Source organism: Canis aureus, chromosome 9 (assembly GCF_053574225.1).
Source record: "Canis aureus isolate CA01 chromosome 9, VMU_Caureus_v.1.0, whole genome shotgun sequence".
NCBI lineage: Eukaryota > Metazoa > Chordata > Mammalia > Carnivora > Canidae > Canis > Canis aureus.
In genome coordinates, this window is record NC_135619.1 from 34,539,713 (window position 1) to 34,561,663 (window position 21,951).

The 21,951-nt window shown below is 42.3% G+C and overlaps 1 protein-coding gene across 12 annotated transcripts in view; it reads left to right on the forward strand.

Annotated features, from left to right (window-relative positions):
* FBXO34 (F-box protein 34) overlaps window positions 1–14,770 on the forward strand; it is a 140,127-nt gene extending 125,357 nt beyond the window's left edge. For all 12 annotated transcript variants that reach the window (XM_077909383.1, XM_077909375.1, XM_077909380.1 and 9 more), the window contains one exon: window positions 11,535–14,770. In XM_077909383.1, coding sequence (XP_077765509.1) covers window positions 11,545–13,680 — 2,136 coding nt within the window. In that variant the 5' untranslated portion in view covers window positions 11,535–11,544 and the 3' untranslated portion in view covers window positions 13,681–14,770. The remainder of the gene's footprint in view (window positions 1–11,534) is intronic.
* The last annotated feature ends 7,181 nt before the right edge of the window (window positions 14,771–21,951 follow it).

Below are 21,951 nucleotides of genomic sequence, written 5' to 3' on the forward strand. Positions count from 1 at the left end.
TGTCACCTTGATCTTGGACTTTTAGCCTCCAGAACTATGAAAAGTAACTTTTTTGTTGTTTAAGCCACACAATCTGTGGTATTTTGTATCAAAGCTCAAGCAAACTAACATGCTCATGGCCACATGTAGGAGTAGAGTGCCAATGTAAAGTATAGCAAGGTAACTATTTCTCTTTGCCTCAGTGCATTTTTGTGCAATGATGAAGTGTTGTGTATAGTTTCACATAGTCTAATACACATTTTCACACACATCTCACTGTAAAGAGATGGTAGAAACATGAAATCAAGATATAACAGATACTAATATTCCTATTCATACTGGCCTTATTCTTGATCACTATGTAGTTTCCCATCTGTCTGTGGTTATATTTTAATGTCATCTCTTCTGTTCTCTACCATTTTTCATTCTCTGGAACTAAGTTTTATAAATAAGTCTATTATAAATCAGAACCAGAGTAGTATCTGTGTGTATTCTCCTGTGTGTTTTTTGTACAGTCATTCCAACCCAGCCTTATTCTCTGATAATATTATCTATACTCAGGCCTCTGTTCCAGACTGTCATATTTGCATTCAAGTTTTGAAGTTTTCTCTTTGCAAAAAGTAATTTTTTTTAAAAAAGATTTTATTTATTTATTCATCAGAGAGGCAGAGGGAAAAGCAGGCTCCACCCAGGGAGCCCGATGTGGGACTCTATCCCCTAACTGGGATCACGCCCTGAACCGAAGGCAGACGCTCAACCGCTGAGCCACCCAGGTGTCCCATGTCAAAAATAAAATTTGTGTGCATCCTAGTGATGGCTGCCTTTATTGCTAACTTGATTCAATACATGGGAAACTTAAGTTTGCAAATTAATGAAAAGCTAAAGGAGCAATATAGGTTTCTCAAGTTTGCCAGGAGGTTAGGAGTTCTGTCAGTGTTTTTCATGCTGAAGCTCCGGGGTGTAGTCTAACACTTAAAGGAAGTTAAGTATTTAATAAGTGAATAGATTAATTTTAAGTAGGTTATCAAACTCAGGCATCCAAAATTGAAGCCATAACCCAAATTCTTTTTCTTCTCACAGTTAGACTTCTCAGTCTTCCTTTATGACATTGTGAATAAGCTTACTGATGGGTGCCCCATGCATGTGTTCCTCATTTGCTCTCCTTCCTCTTTTCATAATGTGGTAGGTGAGAGCGTAGCCTTTGACTCCTGACTGCGCATATCCGGGCTCCTTGATGTACTTGCTGTGGCAAGTTTCTTACTTCCCTCTGCTTTAGTTGTGTGTTTTTTCTAAATCTACAATTAGAGATAATAAGAGCATGCACTTCTTAGGTTTTTAGGGGGATTGTGAGTTTTGAACAGTGCTTGGCAGATAGAAAACATTTTTGAGTCGTTAGAACTATTAATTTTCTTTTTTTTCTTTTTTTAAGATTTATTTATTTATTCATTAGAGAGAGAGAGAGAGACACACACAGGCAGAGAGAGAAGCAGGCTCCTCACAGGGAGCCTGATGTGGGACTCGATCCCCGGACCCAGGGTCATGCCCTGAGCCAAAGGCAGAAGCTCTACCGCTGAGCCACCCAGGCGTCCCAAGAACTATTAATTTTCTAGAAGTGAAAACAGATTATTCTCATCTATTTTATCTCTAGGTCTACATTGCTTTCTTTCTTTTACTTTAAACAACAAAACTTTTGCCAATAAAGCTGGCATGATTTTCTTGGTAGTGGCAGTGTATTAGCACTACCCTTTTGGAGAGTAGTTGGGCAAGTTATACCCAGTTATAAAAATACACTCTGATTCAGGAATTCCACTTCTGGCAGTCTTCTAAGGACATCCCCTTAAATGCAGAAGAGAGTGCGTCGGTGAAGTTTACGTTATAACCTCCATGGTTGGAGGGAGTAGTTTATTAAATTCTGACACACATTTATAATTGATGAATTTCAAGACCATGCTAATAACATGGAAAATAGTTGGGTTGAAAAGTATGACATTTTATGTATAATATGATTACAACCATATTAAGTAAATATATGCAGGAATTTCAGAGGATAGGACTTAGGTCTTTTAACTCTCCACCTGTCAGATTCTGCATTTATGTAAAGCTGGTTCTGGAGGCGCAAGTTTACCCTTTAATTGAGAGTTTTATGTACCTTGTTTGTAAAACATCATCTTTTCCTGTTTGGCTTTAGGAACCAGGTTTAGTCAAATTCTGCAGAATTGGATGGCCATGGGGGGGTGGTATAGAGGTGAAGACAGACCCTTTTTGTACTCGAGGAATAATTTTATGTGAGCTTTAAGATAAGAACATAAATCCCAGTATGTGATTTTTGTCTAATAATAAAACTGTTTGGGTTCCTTGTGTGCCTAATGTGTGTGTGTGTGTGTGTGTGTGTGTGTGTAAGAAATTTCTCACATTTACTTCTTGAGAATACTCATTTTTTAACACCAAGATCTGGCTTTGGTAAGGTTAAAAAAAAAAAAAAAAAAAACAAGCTCTAGAACAGCAGCTTTTTCTATTTTCTTTTTGACCATAAACCTCATTTCTTTACAAGCGGTAATTTTTAACAATGTGCATAGATGGCTACTTCAGTTTTTGTTCAACAGATCCTAGGGAAATGTGATAGAAGGAAGAGTAATTACTAAACAGCTGGGCACAGGACTGTGGCTTAGGCTTTATTTCTTTGGTAAATACCATGGGTCCTATTTCTGAAGTAATTCCCCCACCCCTTCTACTCCCACCCAGGATTGCTGACAATAGTCTTGCCAGATCTTTTGTCTGCATTGATACTGCAGTTTCACTTGGTGTGTTAATATTTGTTACCCTGAATTTTTATGTTTTTGATTCTTTTTTTCTTTCCTGTGGAACAGTTACCCATAATGGGCCAGCCTGTGCCCAGCTGACTGTTACAGTACTTTGATCAAGACAAAGGCCCAACATGAGGTGTTTGTATGTTGGCCCATTTGTGGTGTGGTGTTGCATTTACACTCTAGATTTTGTGCTCTTCTCTGATTGCTTATATCAAACATTATTTGGCACATAATGGATTTTTTTGAACTGTTTGTGGCTGGCCTTAGAATCTTTAACATTTATTTCCTAGGAAAGCGACATCTTTATGTCCAAGTTATGTTTGGTCAAAGAGGATATATGTTAAAGCTCTGATGAGTTCTCTGAAAGTACTACATTACTTTCAAAGAAAGTACTGCCTTAAAAGTTCATATAAAATATATGTGGAAGAATGACTGGTTTCAAAGAAAAATAAAAGCAGCAGGTCACTCAAGGAATAACATTTTGCTATGTGAGAGGGTAAAGATTTTCTTTTCCTTTGTTTTCTTTGAGAAATATTAGAATAGGAAAAATAATCAAGAGGGTTTTAACAGGAATGGTAAATATCTGAAAATCCGTGGATGCGAAATTTTCTCAGTAATGCTCAGTTTACTATTCAGTATATATCAGTGATTTGGGGGGGAATAATGTTTGGCATTATGTCACAGGAACAATAGGAACTAACTTTGTAAATCCTTGACTGGATTAATGTAAACATAATACTTCACAACTGTTATTTAATAATTCAGAATAGCCTGATCAAGTGTTCTTCCCTCTAACCGCCTCGGGAAAAAAAAAAGAGGATCCACATAAACTGGTCACTAATTCAGTATTTTGCAATACTGTAAAAATGTTAGGTGTTGCTTCTTTTATGATCACAATAGAAGAGCAAAGTAGTGGCTACCCTTCCCAACTTGTAATACTCTTTTTTAGTATGTTTTAGATATTTTATTGTCCCATCAGGCCTATAATACACTTTTGTTTTGGGGAAGTTACCTTTGTTTGGTCTTTTTTTAAAATTTTTTTTTGAAGATTTTATTTATTCATGAAGAAAGACACAGAGAGAGGGAGACACATTAGGCAGAGGGAAACATATAGGCAGAAGGAGAAGCAGGCTCCCTAAGGGGAGCCCTATGTGGGGTGGAACTCCATCTCAGGACCCCAGGATCACATCCTGAGCTGAAGGCAGACCCTCAACTGCTGAGCCATCCAGGGGTCCCTTTGTTTGGTCTTTAATCATGATACACAATCTATATTAGATAACCGTAAAGCAGGTATGTGCTATATTTAAATAATATTGTGAATTCTAAGAATGATGAAAGCTGTGAGCAGTGAGTTCTGGAAAACTACATGTGCTTCCAAAGGCTAGTCTCAGTATTGCTCGATATCTTTTAATAGACAGTAAAGGAGTTTTTCATTAAATTGTGCACTGTTAACTATCCAGCCCTCGCAAGGCAAAGTTCAAAGTTCCCATGAAATGGCTTTAGAGAATGTTCCTTAAAAAAAGAGTGAACTTGCTCCCCCGAAAATGAAAGCCTCCCTCCTCCCCCAGTATTTTGGAGCTCCATTTGAGAATTACCATCCTTTCTGGCTTAGTTCAGTTTTTTTGTTTGGTAAAGGCACTCAGGGGGATTTGGATGCCTTCTGTCAGCATTTAGAGGCTTTGAAATGAAGTCCTTTCTTAGGCCTCCACCTGTATTCACACCCTCCTGGTCTTGGCACTTTTTCTACTTTAACAGCCATGGAAGTAGTTTCTACATACTTTTAGATTATATTGCTTCCTATGTGATATGGTATGTCTGCTTGAATTTATCACAGTTCTATGTAGAGGTTTTATGTGGCACTGAAGAAAAACTGACCCGATTTGAAAGATAAAAAGCTCTTTGAATAGATGCTGTCGGAATTAATTTTATTTGTGTCATAATTGGGCCTAGGTTCTAAAATATTTTTTGTTTTGTAGCAAGGAAAATAGGTCCAGGAGACTCTTATTAATTCTCATCCTAATTCTCCCACTATTTAGCTGGGGGGCTTCTAGCTTTTCATTATAGTAGCTCTTTTGCTTCATTTGCAAAAACAAAGATTTCATTATACATGCAGTATTCTGCTCGAGTTGCTAGTCATAAAAAGAAGAGTGGTTTTAAGATGTTCTCTGGAAGCTTTTACATTTTATTTATTTATTTATTTATTTATTTATTTATTTATTTATTTATTATTTATGTATTTAAATATATTATTTATTCATGAGAGACACAGAGACACGGGCTTAGGGAGAAGCAGGCTCCGTGCAGGGAGCCTATGTGGGACTTGATCCCGGGTCTTCAGGATCATGCCCTGGGCTGAAGGCAGACACTCAACTGCTGAGCCACCCGGGGATCCCCAGCTTTTACATTTTTAAAGGAACAATTTATTAACTATATAGTTTTATCCCCTTTAAAATTATCATGGGAATGGTCTTTCAAGGACTATTCTATTTTAATAGAATCTGGCGTTTTTAAGTAGGCTCCATACCCAATGTAGGGCTTAAATTCACAACCCTGAGATCAAGAGTTGCAGGCTCTATGGACTGAGCCAACTAGGTCCTCCTCCTCTGGCCTTTTATAAAAGAAGAATGGCTCTTACTATTCATTCATTCATTCATTCATGACTGTTTATTTGAGAGGGAGAGAGAGACAGACTGCAGGTACTAGAGAGCGGGGCAGAGGAGGAGGGAGAAGGAGAGGGAGAATCTCAGACAGACTCCTTGCTGAGCGTGGAGCATGATGCTGGGCTCAGTCTTCCCACCCTGAGATCGTGACCTGAGCCAGATGCTTCACGGACTTAGGCACCCCGGAACTCCCCGTGCTATTCTAATAAAAGTTAACTCCTTTTTGGAGTGCATTCCTGTAACTTTAATGAAGCAGAAAGAAACTGAAAATGACTTATCATCTAACCTGTTTTGATAGGCAAGGCCATAGACTGAGTGACAAGTTAGAAAACAAGCATCTGCCTTTGATTTTTCGGCTTCCTGATAGTGTGAGGAGAAATCTCATCCTTTTCCCACCCATCCTTTTTTTTCTTCTTTTGAAAATTCTTTGTACTTCTGGTTGGTGTTTTTTTTTTTTTTTTTTTTTAATTGTATTTATTTATTTGACAGAGAGAAAAAGCACAAGCAGGGAGAGCAGGAGAGGGAGAAGCAGACTCCCTGCTGAGTAGGGAGCCTGATTCCATGTCTCCATCCCAGGACCCTGAAATCATGACCTGAGCTGAAGGCAGGTCAGCTTAGCTGACTGAGCCACCCAGGTGCCCCCTTTCCCCCATTCTGACCCTGTGTTGCCATTGTCATTGATCAAATTTATCCCTCCACAGACTAGAGTTAGTATGACTCTTTCAACTTTGGAATTTATCCAAGCAGTTTGTTTTTTTTTTTTTTTTTCTCTAAGCAAAGTTAAATTCTCTTCCATGGCTCCATTTTGGGATTGTACATGTTGTTTAAAGGTGAGAGTTTTTCCAGCTTTTTCAAGCTAAAAACAGAGAGGCTAAAAGGTATACTGACTCGAATTATTTGAAGACAGAATTTCAACCTTCAGTGGAGGAAAGTTGTTCAAGTTTTAATTGATTCATTGTTTTATCTCACTTTATTCCTGGAAAGGATCAAGGTGACAGGTAAGGTGACAGGTATTAAGGTGACAGGTGACAAAGACTTTCTCCTTCACAGTTACCCTTTGTGAAAGAGTTGTTAAGGTTCACTTTATCACCTTCCAGTCACTCCTTCACCATGAACTTCTGGCTCTGCCCTACTCACTCACTGTAGTTCTTTTTTTTTTTTTTTTTTCAGATTTATTTATTCATGAGAGACATAACACAGAGAGAGAAGGGGAGGGGGGCAGAGACACAGGCAGAGGGAGAAGCAGGCTCCATGCAGGACTCAATCCCGGGTCTCCAGGATCACACTCCGGGCTGAAGGCAGCGCTAAACTGCTGAGCCTTCCGGGCTGCCCCACCCACTGTAGTTCTTAACAGCAGGGTCACCAGGGATCTCATTTTCTTTCTTTCTTTTTTTTTTTTTTTCCATTTTATTTTTCTTGGCCAACCTGTGTCAGTCTGCCTATTAGATATCTGTCTTGCATGCAGTACTTTTTAAAACTGGACCTACCTCTCTTCCCCCTGCTCCAAATCTGTTCAGCCACCTTTTTCACCATCTCACTAAAAGGTACTTACTACCCTTCATCCAGTTGCTAAAGCCATAAGATGAGGACCTATCCTTTGACACCTCTTCCTCAACCTTTATTTATAAGGAGCAGCTAAAGTTCCTGTCTATTGTTGCTTACTTAATCCATTTACTTGTTTCTCTGCTCACAGCATCTCAGCTAGACTGTTCTCACTTCAGTTTCATAAAGGCATCGTTTACTTTTGAACCCCTTAATACACTGTCTTCCTTTAGGGTTTTAGCTTAGGAAATCAGGGATTCTCTGACCTACACTCTCAAGACTAAGCTTGGTGCTGGTGGTTCCCTCACATCCCTTCATACACCCCTTCCTTCTGTGTGTTGTCCTCTCTCTCCTCCTGCATGGACTCTCCCAGCATCCATACTGTCTTTATAAACACACATCACATTGTATTGTAATTGGTTATTGACTTCTCTGTCTCCTTAAGGGCAATGACTATGTCTTATTTGTAATTGCACCAGTAATATCCAGCCCAAAGTGTTTAGCAAATTTCTGATAATAGGTAGTAAGAAAGGGGTGATGGTTAATATGAAAACAATTTTGAAGCTGTTATGCTAGTTTTATGGTTTTGATTGCTTTAAAATTTGCATCTTAAGTGCTATGATTAACCTTCATTTACCAGGTCCTATAGTAGTGGTTCTGTGCATAAGCTCCCAGAGTGTGAAATAAGGTAGGGGCAAAGCAGCAATGAAGCTGATAGGTTGGCTAGGTGGCCTCACTTTGCATTCCATTGATAAAGAGGTTAGGCTTTCCTATAGGTAACAGTAATGTAGCAGAGATAAGACAGCTGCTTAAACTAGGGCACTTATGCCAGAAATGAAGAGGGAGCATTTTATTTATTTTTTATTTTTTATTTTTTTAGGAGGGAGCATTTTAGTGATTGGATATGGGTCAGGGAGGAGGAATCTATAAGCGACCCAACTTTCTGGCTTGACTGGCTAGGTACTTGGTGTTTTTGTTAACTAGTTGTGTCAATTTTTGAGATTCTTTCTGACATCCAGGTATGCCTGCAAGGCAGGCAATAGAATATGAAGTTTGGGAGAGCACACCATTGGAGAGTCATCGGTATGTGCTTGTTAAGAACTACAAGAGAGCACTTAAATATATATCCTGAGTAATGATCTAGAAAAAGAAGGAACGCTGAGGAAGACAGACATCTAAGGCTGGGGAAGAAGAGAAGAGAACTGGGGGGGTGGGGGGGGTGGGGAAAACTGTCAAACTCAGGAGTTGGAGTTAAAGAGGAAATTTGGCAATAAAAAGGCTACTGGCTTTTTTTGTGCCTTAAAGAGAAAATAACAAGTAAGAAATTGGGTCTGTCTTTAACCAGTTGTTGAATAGATGCTTCAGGATGGACTAGTTGCTAGACTTTTTGTTGAGCAGCTCTACCTCACCCCTCTTGGTGGCCCAGCACACTAGCCCAAATCCAGAACCCCACTGACATTCTTACATCAGATCTAGCACATGACCTTTAATCCCTTCGAAGCTAACTCTAAAGGTTAAAAACAGATTGCAGAAATTTTGGATCCAATCCCAGATTTTCTGATTCCTTGGGCCCGGGGATCTTAATTTTTTACAAGAATATTTCTGATTATCTAAGGAATGGTCATGTGTAGGTAGGTGCTAGAGCCCTTCATTTTGTTTAATTGCAAGAGAGCAGGACTTTATTATGGAGAACTTTAAAGTACAATTGTGATGAAGAGATTGGCAACCATGGAAACCTGGCTGGAGATTTCCACAGTGCCTTTGTTTGTGGGGGTGGGCTGGATGTGGGCAGAGTGCCACCATCTGGTATAATCTGTTAGAGATCTCAAGTTTCCATCTTACAGGTTTTTGTGGCAGATGCCCCTGGTGCCCTGTATCATACCCTTGTGGTCTTCCATGGATTTCAACCCAAACTCAGATTTCCATAGTTTCTCACTCTAAGTCTGCCAGCACTTTTCTGTTTTCTGCCTTAGGACCTTCAAGCCCAGTGCAGGAAGGAGGGAGGTTAATATCCTGGGCAACCTTTAATTAGTAGGCGACAAGAACCCATCCCTAATCGTGCTTCCTTCAGCAATCCCCCAGACTCGTCCCCCACCCTCCAGCAGTCACCCCAATTGCATCGAATGACCTTACTGGCATTTCTCCTTCCCAGTTGTACCTTCTCTCACTTCTGTTCCCTGGGATCATCTCCTGTTTTAGTCCTCCTAAAACCCTGTCTACTAGCAACATGTCATTGAGCCGACTTTACAGGTTAATAAATGCAAAAAAGAAAAAAAAAAAAAGTTTCCATAATTACATTATTTTCTTCTTAATGTCCTTGCCTATCAATAATAGCACCTAAAATAATGTGTGGGGGAAGAAGGCGAAGAGAACATATTGCACAATGCAGAATGGCACACACATTGCTGAAGTTTAAATTTATTCACAGACACTCTGTAATGAGATCATTATGTGAGAATTTATTGGATTTTCCAGCAACTTCCATTTCTTTCATTTCACTTAGAGAAGGGTTGTAGAGAAGATGAAAAACCATATGAAAATATGAATAAAAGGAAATTGTTGACAGAGTTAGTGATATATAAAGCCTCTTTTTATTCATTTATTTTATTCATATATATTCATCCTGAAGAGTTCTCAGTGGGTCTTTTTGTAAATGATAGAAATGCTATAAAAATGCTATAGTGCAGGAAAGGGGGCACATCACAGATTTAGGATAGAAATTGCCAGAGATTATCAACAAACCAATCTGATCTATTTCAGGATTATCTTTGAAAAGATACTTTGTCTTAAATGCAAGATTTCTCTTCACCTAGCTAGAAGATACTCATATTCCTGTTTCTTCGTTTCTTCTTTTAACTAAGCCTAGACTCAAGGAATTAAGAGTTGAAAGGTAAACAGACTTGTTCTGTATGGCCACTTTCATCCTTGACGATTAAAATTAGTATCTGAAAGCAATTATCATAGAGGTCGACACATAGCAAGCGCTCACTAAATGTTATAAAGTGAATGATAAGGGAAGGGAATACGCTGAGTTGCCGAATATGCGTGTCCTAGACTGGTGTCCACACGAGTGAGAGTAGGGAAATTCTATGTGCTCAGACTTGTGGGGCTCTTGCCACCAACCCATGATCACAGATATTTATTTTTGTCTGTTGGTTTATTTTGCAGGAGACCAGATATCCTGACAAAACATTTTTTTCTCTGTGTATAGTGTTCTGTGTAACAATGGTTATTTTATTGTAAAAATTGATGAGCTTATTAGATAATTTAGTATTCAGATCCCTCTGTCAACGTTTGAAGTGCGATCCAGAGAGGAAGTGACTTGTCCAAGGTAAACCCAACTGAGTCTAGCTAATTAATGATAGAGCAAGGACTAAAACACACATCTCTGCATGTAATCATCTTTCTAATTTCTGAGATGGTTCCTGTCTCCTCTAGCCTTGGTCAGAGAACAAAACAGGACATTGTTTTTCTGAAATAGTTTAGAATAGTCTAAAATGAGTTTTAGACCTAATAAGGATTATGGGTTCTGTATTTGATTTAAGGTATTTGGAGGAAATTTGACAGGAGCTTATACAAATAAATTATTTAGAAAATCAAGACTAGAGGCTCCTGGGTGGCTCAGCTGGTTGAGCGTCTAAGTCTGGATTTCAGCTCAGGTCACGATCTCAGGGTCATGAGTTCAAGTCCTACGTCAGACTCCCCACTCTGTGTGAGTCTGCTTGAAATTCTCTTTGTTCTTCCCCCTGCTCACATATGTGTGCATATGCTCTCCTTCTATAAATAAATAAATTCTTTTAAAAAATCAAGATTGGTAGATGGGCAAAGTATATAAGCAAACAGATGAAAAATAATAAACATCTAAAATACCCAACAGTAAGAAAAGTTTAGAAACCAGTACAACAGTTTGACAGATTGTTTGCAACCAATAAAATGCTAGCTGTGACGATTTACAAATAGGGTCAGTCTACTAGGGATTTGGGCCAGTTCTTTTTATCTTTTCCTTCTATACTGTACTTATTATTTGGAAGTTTTCAGTAAGTTATTTCCTTTTTTTCCCCCCTAACATTTAAAGGACTAATTTTATGTATAAGATGTTAACTAAGGTCACTATCTGAAATTCACTTCTATTCAATCTCATTCACCAATTTATTTTCTGGCCTGTTCATCATGGAAAATGGTTGTTTTGCCTTTTTTTTTTCTTTTAAGTATTTATTTATTTGAACACAAGCAGGGGGAGGGGCAGAGGCAGAAGCAGGGAGCCCAACACGGGGGACAATCCCAGGACCGACCCCTACATGATGACCTGAGCCAGAGGCAGATGCTTAACCAACTGAGCCACCTAGGTGCCTCACTTATTATTATTATCAAGATGATTATTCTTGATCTGTACATTAAAAACTAGCTGAAATGAGAGTTGGTATGGTAAAGATTTGATGTACTGACAATGTTTCTATTACTTGCTAGGACTGTCAGAGTATATGTTAAAAAACTTTTCTAAAAACAAAAGCACTATCTTAATCAAATATGTATTTCTTTCCTGTAGAGCCTCTGTTATGCACCTAAAGCCATACTGGAAACTCCAGAAGAAAGTGTCACCTCTGGAAATCAGCAAGGAAACTTTGAGAACTCCTATGACCCACCACGAAGTGAATGATGAAAAATGCAAAGCTAGCTACGTGAAACCAAGTGTATTTCCTTCACCCTCTCTTGGTAAAGCATCATCTCGAAAGCCTTTTGGGATTATTTCTCCAAATGTTTTGTGCAGCATGAGTGGGAAGAGTCCTGTAGAGAGCAGCTTGAATGTTAAAACCAAGAAGAATGCACCATGTGCAACAATCCACCAGGGTGAAGAAGGGGAAGGGCCGCTTGATATCTGGGCTGTTGTGAAACCGGGAAATACCAAGGAGAAAATTGCATTCTTTGCAGCCCACCAGTGTAGCAATAGGATAGGATCTATGAAAATAAAAAGCTCCTGGGATATTGATGGGAGAGCTACTAAAAGAAGGAAAAAATCAGGGGATCTTAAAAAAGCCAAGATACAGTTAGAAAGGATGAGGGAAGTCAACAGCAGGTGCTACCAGCCTGAGCCCTTTGCGTGCGGCATTGAGCACTGTTCTGTGCATTATGTGAGTGACAGTGGCGATGGGGTCTATACCGGGAGGCCTCTGTCAGTCATACAGATGGTTGCCTTCCTTGAGCAAAGGGCCAGTGCCCTACTGGCTACTTGTACGAAAAACTGCACTAATTCACCGTCTGTGGTGAGGTTTCCTGGGCAGGCCAGAGGTGGGCTCTCAGCCTCCGAGCCCTTTTCTGCTCCAGGAGCTTGTGAAGAATCCACAGAAAGGGGAAATCCTGAGGTCGGTGAACCACAGAGTGAGCCAATCCGTGTCCTTGACATGGTAGCCAGGCTGGAGTCTGAGTGCCTGAAGCGGCAGAGCCAGCGTGAGCCTGGGAGCCTCTCGAGGAATAACAGCTTCCGTCGAAATGTGGGCCGGGTGTTGCTTGCAAATGGCACGCAGGCTAATGAAGGCAAAACAAACAAAGGTGCCCTGGAGGCACCAGACACTCAGGTGAATCCTGTGGGGTCTGTGTCTGCGGACCACAGTCTCTCAAGAGCTGACCATTGTTCTCCTAGGGAGAATGAGTCCTGGGACAGTGCTCCTCGGGGCTGTCCCCCATTGCCGGCCGGTGTGAATTTCCTCACAGACAGTGCAAAATTTGAGCCAGATCAGCAAACTGCTATGAAAAACGGCAATAGATACGACGTGGAAATGACCGAGGAACTTGCTGGGTCACCTTTTCCTCCTCGCACCTGCCCTCAAGCCATTGAATTGCCCACAGATGCTGTTGATTGTAGGAGTAGAGAGCTCGCTCCGCTCACTAGCCAAAATCCTGATCAGAGAAGAAAGGAACCTTTGTGCATTAGTATCACTGTGTCCAAGGTAGAGCAAGGCCAGCCTTCTAGTTTAAAGTCCTGTGAAGACCCACTTCCAGGGATGTTGTTTTTTTTGCCACCAGGTCAACGCCAGTCGGGCTGTTCCCAGTTGAGTGAAAGCACAAGGGAGTCTCCTGAGGCCAGGCAGCTTCAGGATGCTGCTGAGGGGGACGGTGCCTCAGAGGAGAAAAGCGTGTCAGCTGACGCGTTTGTCCCGCCAGCCTCTCCGGTGGAAAGTACATTGCCGGTGCTCGAGGCATCCAGTTGGAAGAAGCAAGTGTCTCATGACTTTCTGGAGACAAGGTTTAAAATCCAGCAGCTTTTGGAGCCTCAGCAGTACATGGCTTTTCTGCCCCACCACCTCATGGTGAAAATCTTCAGGTTACTCCCCACCAAGAGCTTAGTGGCTCTTAAGTGTACCTGCTGCTATTTCAAGTTTATCATCGAATACTACAACATCAGGCCCGCAGACTCCCGCTGGGTGCGAGATCCGCGATATAGAGAGGACCCTTGCAAGCAGTGCAAGAAAAAATACGTGAAAGGGGATGTGTCCCTGTGCCGGTGGCACCCCAAGCCCTATTGCCAGGCGTTGCCCTATGGGCCAGGATACTGGATGTGCTGCCACCGGTCTCAGAAGGGCTTCCCTGGCTGTAAGCTGGGGCTTCATGACAATCACTGGGTCCCTGCTTGCCACAGCTTTAACCGGGCGATCCATAAGAAAGCAAAGGGGACCGAAACTGAAGAGGAATACTAGAGTCTACGTGAGAGGTGACAAAAGGACTAATCCTTAAAATGGCAAAACACCACCTAGATCCACCATTCAAGTGAATGTTGCCCCTCAGAGCCATCACTGTAGGAGAATCTGTACTCACTCCATCAGGACTGCCATTGCTCAGGCATTTTTTAAACTCTGGCTTTATGAGCTATATGAGGAAATTGGTCTCATTGTTTATAGTGGCGCCTCCCATTTGGTCCAGGGTGGTGTCCCCACAGTTTGATTCGCTTGGCTGTGAATATGCCTGTTCTCCCAAATCAAATCCATCCTCAAAGGACAAAGACTTGCCACCAACAAGGACGTTCAGAAGAGTTCATTGCAGACTATGCAGGCAATCCCCAAAAAGGGGTTCCAGAAATGTTTTAAGCACTGGCACCATATTTGAAATAAGTGACTAGTGTCCTATGGAAAGAATAGCAGCACACTTGGATGAAAAGTATGCTTACAAAGGAAAAGTCAGGCACCTTACCTTTAGCCCTTGTATGCTTGATCTGTGAGATTGAAGTTTGTGGTTGGAGATGGATTTCATGCCCTGTGGTGTTTACAGTGTATATAATGGTTGTGTTTTCATAGGGCTATGAAAGTGCACATTAAACCCGAGCGCCTTTACCTTAGATGAGTGCTTTGGCCCCTCTGTAAATAACACTATTAAATGCAGTTGTATATAGTGGACAGACTGAACATAATCCCCACAATGCAGCTAGGATAGTGTTGCGGCTACAATTGTGTGGTATTTTTTTTTCTTATTGTCTTGTCTTAAATTTGTACATCCTGTATAAAATATGAATGTTTCCCAAATAAACTATGAATGTTTCTTGTATAATATATAATGTTTCTGAGAAGAAACTCTAAATAGTTAAGAGGTTAACCTGTTGAAGATACCAAATAATGGTTTAACTGGACAACCTTAAAATTAGCATAGAGAACAATCCTTTGTTATATTTTAGTGATCCACCAAGAATGAGAGGATATTATATAGTCAGATAATAACATCCTTGTCTACTTTACTCTTTCTGTCTGGTTACGAATTTTTTTTTAACTTCAATAAAAACATGCATCTTAAATGGGACCTGAATTTTGCATAATTTTTTCCTTACTATTTTGAGGTAATTAATAGTGGAGAATTATGTGGTGAATTAAATCGCAAGAATTTAAATTTTGAGTCGTTAGAAGGGGGAGAGAAAATTGTTTTTTTGCCACAGAAAAGAGACCATCTTAATCCTATGAGCTTACATTTTTGCAATACTTTAATGCTTATTTTGAATTTGTTGTCTGCCCAATACCTACCATGTCTCCTGTTGGAGGAGGTATTATCTAGGATGTTCTCACAGCATGTCTAAGCGTGACTAGCTAATGATTAAGAAGTCAGGATATATTCAAGTCTGTGGTCATGTAATGCTGGGTGGGGCTGGAAGGTACTGGCCCCCAAAAAGCTGCTGCAGAGGCTTACCTAAAAACTAGGTTGGTTTGAAATCCGGTACCCACCGAAACCCCTTGGAACCGGGGTCAGCCTCAGGCCGTGAAGAAGCATAACTGTTCCCGGGAGGAGCTGATGGGGAAGTGATGAGTGCAGGCTGCGGTGGCCCCGAAGGAGAGCAGAAGTAACTAGGTTGAGGAGACGGCTGGGTCAGCCAAGCACAGTGGGACAGGGCTGGAGCCGGGTGGAGCCAGGGTCACCCGTGGCGGAGGTGGTGGGTGGCCGTGGAGCGGCTTCCAACCCGGAATCTGCCTCCGGTTCCTCCGCCCCTTCTCGTAGACACAGCGGCTGCTCCCTGGGCAGGCGGCATCCTAACCCCGAACAAGTGGGCCCCCGTCAGGCAATGGCCGTGAAGCCTCGGAGCCCACGAGGCCAGAGCCTGTGACAGTACAAGGATAGGCTGAGAAGAGCCCTCCTTTCCTTCTTGGTATCTGCGCCGGCCCCACGACTTGCCCCAGTGGAGGGATGGCAGAAGTGCTTTTCAGTTCGAGTGCCCTGGGCTGAGGCTTCCAGGGCTTTCCTCCTCCCCTGTGGTTTGCTTTAGACTGGCAGTCTCTGCATGCCTTCCTGATAGCTTTGTCATGGCTCATGATTTAGGATTAAAGCAGATCTGCACACACAGGACTTAGAGTACAGCTGGGCGGGTGGAAAGTGCCCAGAAAACACAGCTTGCTTTGTTACTAGCTGTCGCTTCTACATTTGCCCAGGCGGACGCACAGGATAAACGATTGTTTTAGTTGGTTTTCCCAAGGCAGCCATGCCGGATCTGGTTTTTGCGGGGGACACAGAGCTGTGACTCGGGCTGAGAGCAGAGGACCAGGTAAGAATGCCTCCGCCCCATCTTGGCATGTGATTCCTGGTGGCCTCAAATCACTGGCAACCCCCTTGGAACATTGTGGCAGGAGCCAGTACTGCCTGTGGGGATGAGAGGATTTCCGCAGGTGGCATCAGAGGGCGCCCCCCTCCCTGGTGTGGATTTAGAGGAGTTGGCGTTCCTCTTAGGGGAGAGACACTGCTCCAGAGCCCCCTAGTGCCACGCCGGGGAAGACCGCCCACTTTAAATTCCTTGCAACAGCCCAGCACTACTGCTTTCCAGCGCTGCTGCTGAACTTGACTCACGAGAAAGGAAATAACCTTGCCGTGGGGACCCAAATAAAACCTCCACCTTTTGGCTTTTGTTCAGAGGCTTCAATGTGCCTGGCCTAGTTTTCCCAATCGTCAGGAAAAAATTAGAATGAGAGAAATCTGGGAGTCAGAGATCTCCCCCACCATCCTCTACCCAGTATGCAAGATGGAGATGAATCGGAAATAGCGAAGGAGCAAAGAGGGACCTTGAGCACCTGCGTTCAACTCAGGGCCTGATCCTGGAGACCCGGGATCAAGACCCACATCGGGCTCCCTGCATGGAGCCTGCTCCTCCCTCTGCCTGTGTCTCTGCCTCTGTGTGTGTGTCTCTCATGAATAAAATCTTTAAAAAAAAATGTGAGGGGTGCTGGCACGTTCTGATGGCCCTAGGCTTTACTGTAATTTTCCACCTGAAGTATGAGAAACCTGAAGTGGGGAGGATTAAAGGGATCTAGAAGGATTACAGCTGGTCTCTTGGGGGCACTCTTGATTAGGAATGTTCCCGCAGCAGCCCTCTGAGTTGTGCTGGGTTAACCATCAGTTGTGCATTTGGTGTGATCTGGGCTCTGTTGCCAGTGGCTCCCCTGACGAGGCTGCGCTGGGCCCGGTGGCTGCAGAAGGCTGTGGGCTGACACCTATGCTCCCTTCCTGGGCTCTGTCCAACTATCCCTTTTAACATGGACTTGTCAGGGCCACCCTGCCTCCCTTTATGGACGGGCCTTGGAGACTTACTACATGGGTATTCCCAGGCATTTTCCCAGCTTTCACTGCCTTCATTCTTCACTCAGCAGACTGGCTATTATCTCCTCCTCTGTCCCACAAAGAGATAGCCTGCCTGAAAACCAGAACGAAGCCCGTCATCCCCAAACTTCTTGCAGTCTACTGCAGACCACTCATCACAAGAGCTGACGTCGCACAGCTCTTCCTGCCAGGTACCATGTTGCACTGAATTGCATGCTCTACGGTGCACATGGCTTAGCATTTGGGGAACCTGATCCTTTCCGTGTTTTTCTTCTGGGTTCAAATAAGCTAGTGTTGCAATCTTTGTAAGTTGGTAAAAGTACCCCTGTGGGAAGGGTGCAGTCCCTTCTATTGATGTGCATGCTGTTCCTAAGTTTGTGGCCGTAGCTGGTGTTTGCATAACCTCATGGGAAGAGCAAACATCATTGTGGTCATGCTCCCTCCGGTGACTTCCAGTGTATTTATGCCTAAGCAAAACCAGTCAGGCAGCACCCCTATTCTAGGTGGCTCATTTGACCTTGGTGTTCTCTTAGAGGAGCAGAGCCACTTAGTGTTCCTGGCTGGGGAGTCCAGAACAGAGAGGTGATAGTCTCACCCCCCTGATAGGCCCTCCCATCCACTCTTAGAGAAGAGGCCTCAGTACAAACTTGTTTGGGGACCCTTTGTCTCAAATTCTTTGGAACAATGAAACACAGCAGGAATTAGGTTCTGAAGTTGGCATTTAGGAAGGAAAGGGCATACAGCTGAAATCACTCTTGGAGATCCTTTGTGTCCACCCCCCGGCAGAGAATCATCTGTACCAAGGACAGTGGTGAGACCTGTGTAAGGAGTGAAGGAGGAGGTGCTCTTGCTGAGGGATGTGTGCACAGCAGAAACAGACTTGACGAATGGCACATCCCATCTCCTAATTAGGGCAGTTATCACCTGTGCTGCTTAATATACTTCTGCCCCTTACTCCCCCATATCAAACAGTTGATTTACAAACTGGCATCTTCAGATGTCTGTTGCACGGTATGAAGAGTATGATGCACTTCAAAAATGTAATTCAAAAGTTGCCCATTGGTAAGATGTAAAGCAAAGTCGTATTTGTGTCTGTTTCCATCTGTTATGAGGTTAGATGTCCTATTGGCACAACTGCACGTTTGCAGTCAAGAGGGAGTAGGGGTGGAGCCAGGCCCAGGCCAATGCCTTCCCCACAGGGACTCAGCTGTTGGCCTTGAGTCTGCTCTTCCACACTAAAGCCTCCTTTATGTAGGTGGTTGAGCAGGATGCTCCCGCAGGGTGTGTAGCCTGCCAGGAACAGTTTTCATTTCAGCCCTGACACCTAAGTAGAGACAGATGGTGGTGAGGTGGCCCCCATATGTGGCTGGGACCTCTCCCATTACCTCTCTCTTTTCCATGGCTTGTAGTCGTGGCTTAAGGTCCCTCCATTTGTTCGGGTCTCTACTCTGCAGAGGTTCTTCATTGCACAAGGTCTCACTAGGAAACAGGCACACCCAAAATGACCAAATTCAAGGAGGATTTATTATAAGGGTGTAGGTAAAGGGGCAAGCCTTCCTCAGTATTTTTGTGGCTCAAGGCAAGAATACAAGTATGACCCTTCTGCAGGCCCTCTGTCCCCCCCAATCTTAGTTTACATATTGATTACATGTCAAAATAATATTTTTGGATATCTTGAATATAAAAATTTTACCTATTTTTACTTTTTAAAAAAATTTATTCATGAGAGACGGAGGGCAGAGACATAGGCAGAGGGTGAAGCAGGCTCACCCGCAGGAAGCCTAATGTGTGACTTGATCCCAGGACCCCAGGATCATGACCTGAGCTGAAGGCAGACACTCAACCTCTGAGCCACCCAGGCATCACCTATTTTTAATGAGACTAACAAAATTTAGTCAAATGTGCAGATTCCAATTCTATTATTTCCACTGGACAGTGCTGACTCTGATTCAGTGGTGCCCAAGATATTTTTTTTTTTTTAAGATTTTATTTATTCATGAGAGACAGACACAGGCAGAGGGAGAAGCAGGCTCCATGCAGGGAGCCCGATGTGGGACTGGATCCCGGGACTCCAGGATCACGCCCTGGGCCGAAGGCAGGCGCCAAACCGCTGAGACACCCAGGGATTCCCCCCACCCCGTTTTTTTTAACAGACTTTTCTAATCCCATCTTTTAAAAAAATTTAATTACTGGAGTATAGTTGACAATGTTCTATTAGTTTCAGGTGTGCAACATAGGGATTCAGCAATTCTGTACATTACTCAGTATTCACCACAGGTAAGTATAGTTACCATGTCACAATGTGTCATAGTATTATCCCTATGCTGTACTATTTCTGTGACTTAATTTTTTAAGTAAGCTCTATACCCAATATGGGGCTTGAACTCATGAGTCACATGCTTTACTGTGTCAGCAAGCCAGGTACCCCGTGAATTTTGAACTGGGAATACCTCTTAATCACCTTCACCTGTCTTACCCATCTCCCCTACCCCTGTCAACCATCAGTTCCCTGTATTTATGAATGGCCATTTTTTTCAGTTTCCACATATAAGCAAAATCATGGTATTTGTCTTTCTCTGAATTATTTCACTTAACATAATACCCTCTAGGTCCATCCATATTGTCACAAAAGGCAAAATGTTCTTTTTTATGGCCGAGTAACAGTCCATCTTGTGTGTATATATATATACACACACACATACCCACATACCGTATCTTCTTTATTCATCTATCGATGGACATTTGGGTTGCTTCTGTATGTTGGCTATGGTAAATAACACTGCCATAAATATAGGGTGCATGTATCTTTTTAAATTAGTGGTTTTTTTTTTTTTTTCCTTGGGTACTCAGCAGAATTACTGGATCATAGGTATTTCTAATTTTACTTTTTGAGGAATCTCCATACTGTTTTCCACAGTGGTTGTACCAATTTACATTCCCTTCAAACAGTGCTTGAGAGTTCCCTTTTCTCCACACCAGCACTTATTTCTTATCTTTTTGATGACTGATGTCTCACTGTGGTTTTGATTTGCATTTCCTGGAGATTAGTCACGTTGAGCATTTTTTCATGTGTCTATGGTCATTTGTCTTAAGATTTTAAGTAATCTCTACACCCAGTGTGGGAAACTCATAACCCCGAGATCAAGAGCTTGCATGCTCCACTGACTGAGCCAGCCAGGCACCCTTCTATTTTCTTTAGAAAAATGTCTCTTCAGGTTAAGAACTGGATTGGGTTTTTTTTGGTGAGTTGTGTATATAAACACACACATATGATCTTAACCCCTTATTAGATATATCATTTGTAAATATAATCTCCATAAAGTTGCCTTTATGTTTGTTAGTGGTTCCCTTTGCTATGCAAAAGCAATTATTTTGGTGTAGTAGCAAAATTCCATACTGTGTATGTGTTCTTTTAGGAAGTTTTATGGTTTCAAGTCTTACATTTAGGTCTTGACTCCATTTTGAGTTTGTGTGTACATAAGAAAGTGGTCTAGTTTCATAGCTATTCAGTTTTCCCATTTAGATAGTCTTTTCCCCATTGTATATTCCTGCCTCCTTTGTAACGTAAATTGACCATGTAAGTATGGGTCTATTTCTGGGCTCTCCCTTCTGTTCCATTGATCTATTTGTCTTATGTGCCAGTACCATACTGTTTGATCACTGCAGCATTGTAGCATATCTTGAAATCTGGATTTATGATACCTCCAGCTTTGTTCTTCTTTCTCAAGATTGCTTTGGCTTTTTGGGGTCTTTCATGATCCATACAAATTTTAGGATTATTTGTTCTTTTTTCACCAGATCCTTGGATTGTGCACTGGTGGTGGCTTTCTCTCATTGAGCATTTCATAGCTGAAGTTTGGATGATTTACTGAAAGCCCATGACATTTTGTTGGCGTACTTTTTGATGACCACCCAACCACTAAGGCAGTTATCCTTAGTGCTTCCCATCTGCTTCACCCTGATTCCTGCATCAGCCATGATGTAACTCAGGGGCTGGGAATCTGAGTATGCACTAGACAGGAGCATGCTTTTACCTAGGGAGGTTGAAGAGCACTGAAACACATGTTCTATTTGGAAGACTTTCCCTTTCCTTGCCGGTTTTCCTCCTGCTGCTGGGTGGCTTTCTGCAGCCAATGGTTTTCCTGTAAACACTCTTGGTATCCTCATCAACCTGCAAGTGACCCTCTCTATAATCTAACCTGAAAGGGGACTGGGGACAGGGTGTGTGTGTGTGTGTGATTCTCCAAAATCACTTGGTTTTCCTCTCAATAGATCCACTCTAACTCTGATACTTCACTTTCTTTCTTGTCCTGAAGAGAGTCTGGGCAGGTTCCAAATGGGCAACCTCGAGGTCCCCATCCCTTCCTCCCCACGCTGCTGCTATGATACACCAAGTCACTGTAGTGCACATGCATCATATGATGGCTACAAAAGAAAAATGCATCTTTAGAGAAAGTATGTAAGTGGTTAGTAACTAGTTTTTCTCAGCTTACCAGAGATACCAGAGATGAACCATTACTAATACCACCATGAGCTCTACAATTTTTAGGATTACCAGATATTTTTCCTTACCTAGCAAAAAAAATTCTTTTTTTTTTTTTTTAAGATTTCATTTATTCATGAGAGATAGAGAGACAGACAGAGAGGCAGAGACACAGGCAGAGGGAGAAACAGGCTCCATGCAGGGAGCCCGATGTGGGACTCGATCCCGGGTCTCCAGGATCAGGCCCTGGGCTGAAGGCGGCGCTAAATCCCTGAGCCACCCGGGCTGCCCACAAAAAAAATTCTTTAAAAATTACCCTACAATTTGTATAAAACATTCCAGAGTTAAATCTCATTTTGCTACCCTCAACGTATCAATAGAAACGAGTAATCAGAGCTTGAAAAAGACACACATATTAGCAAAC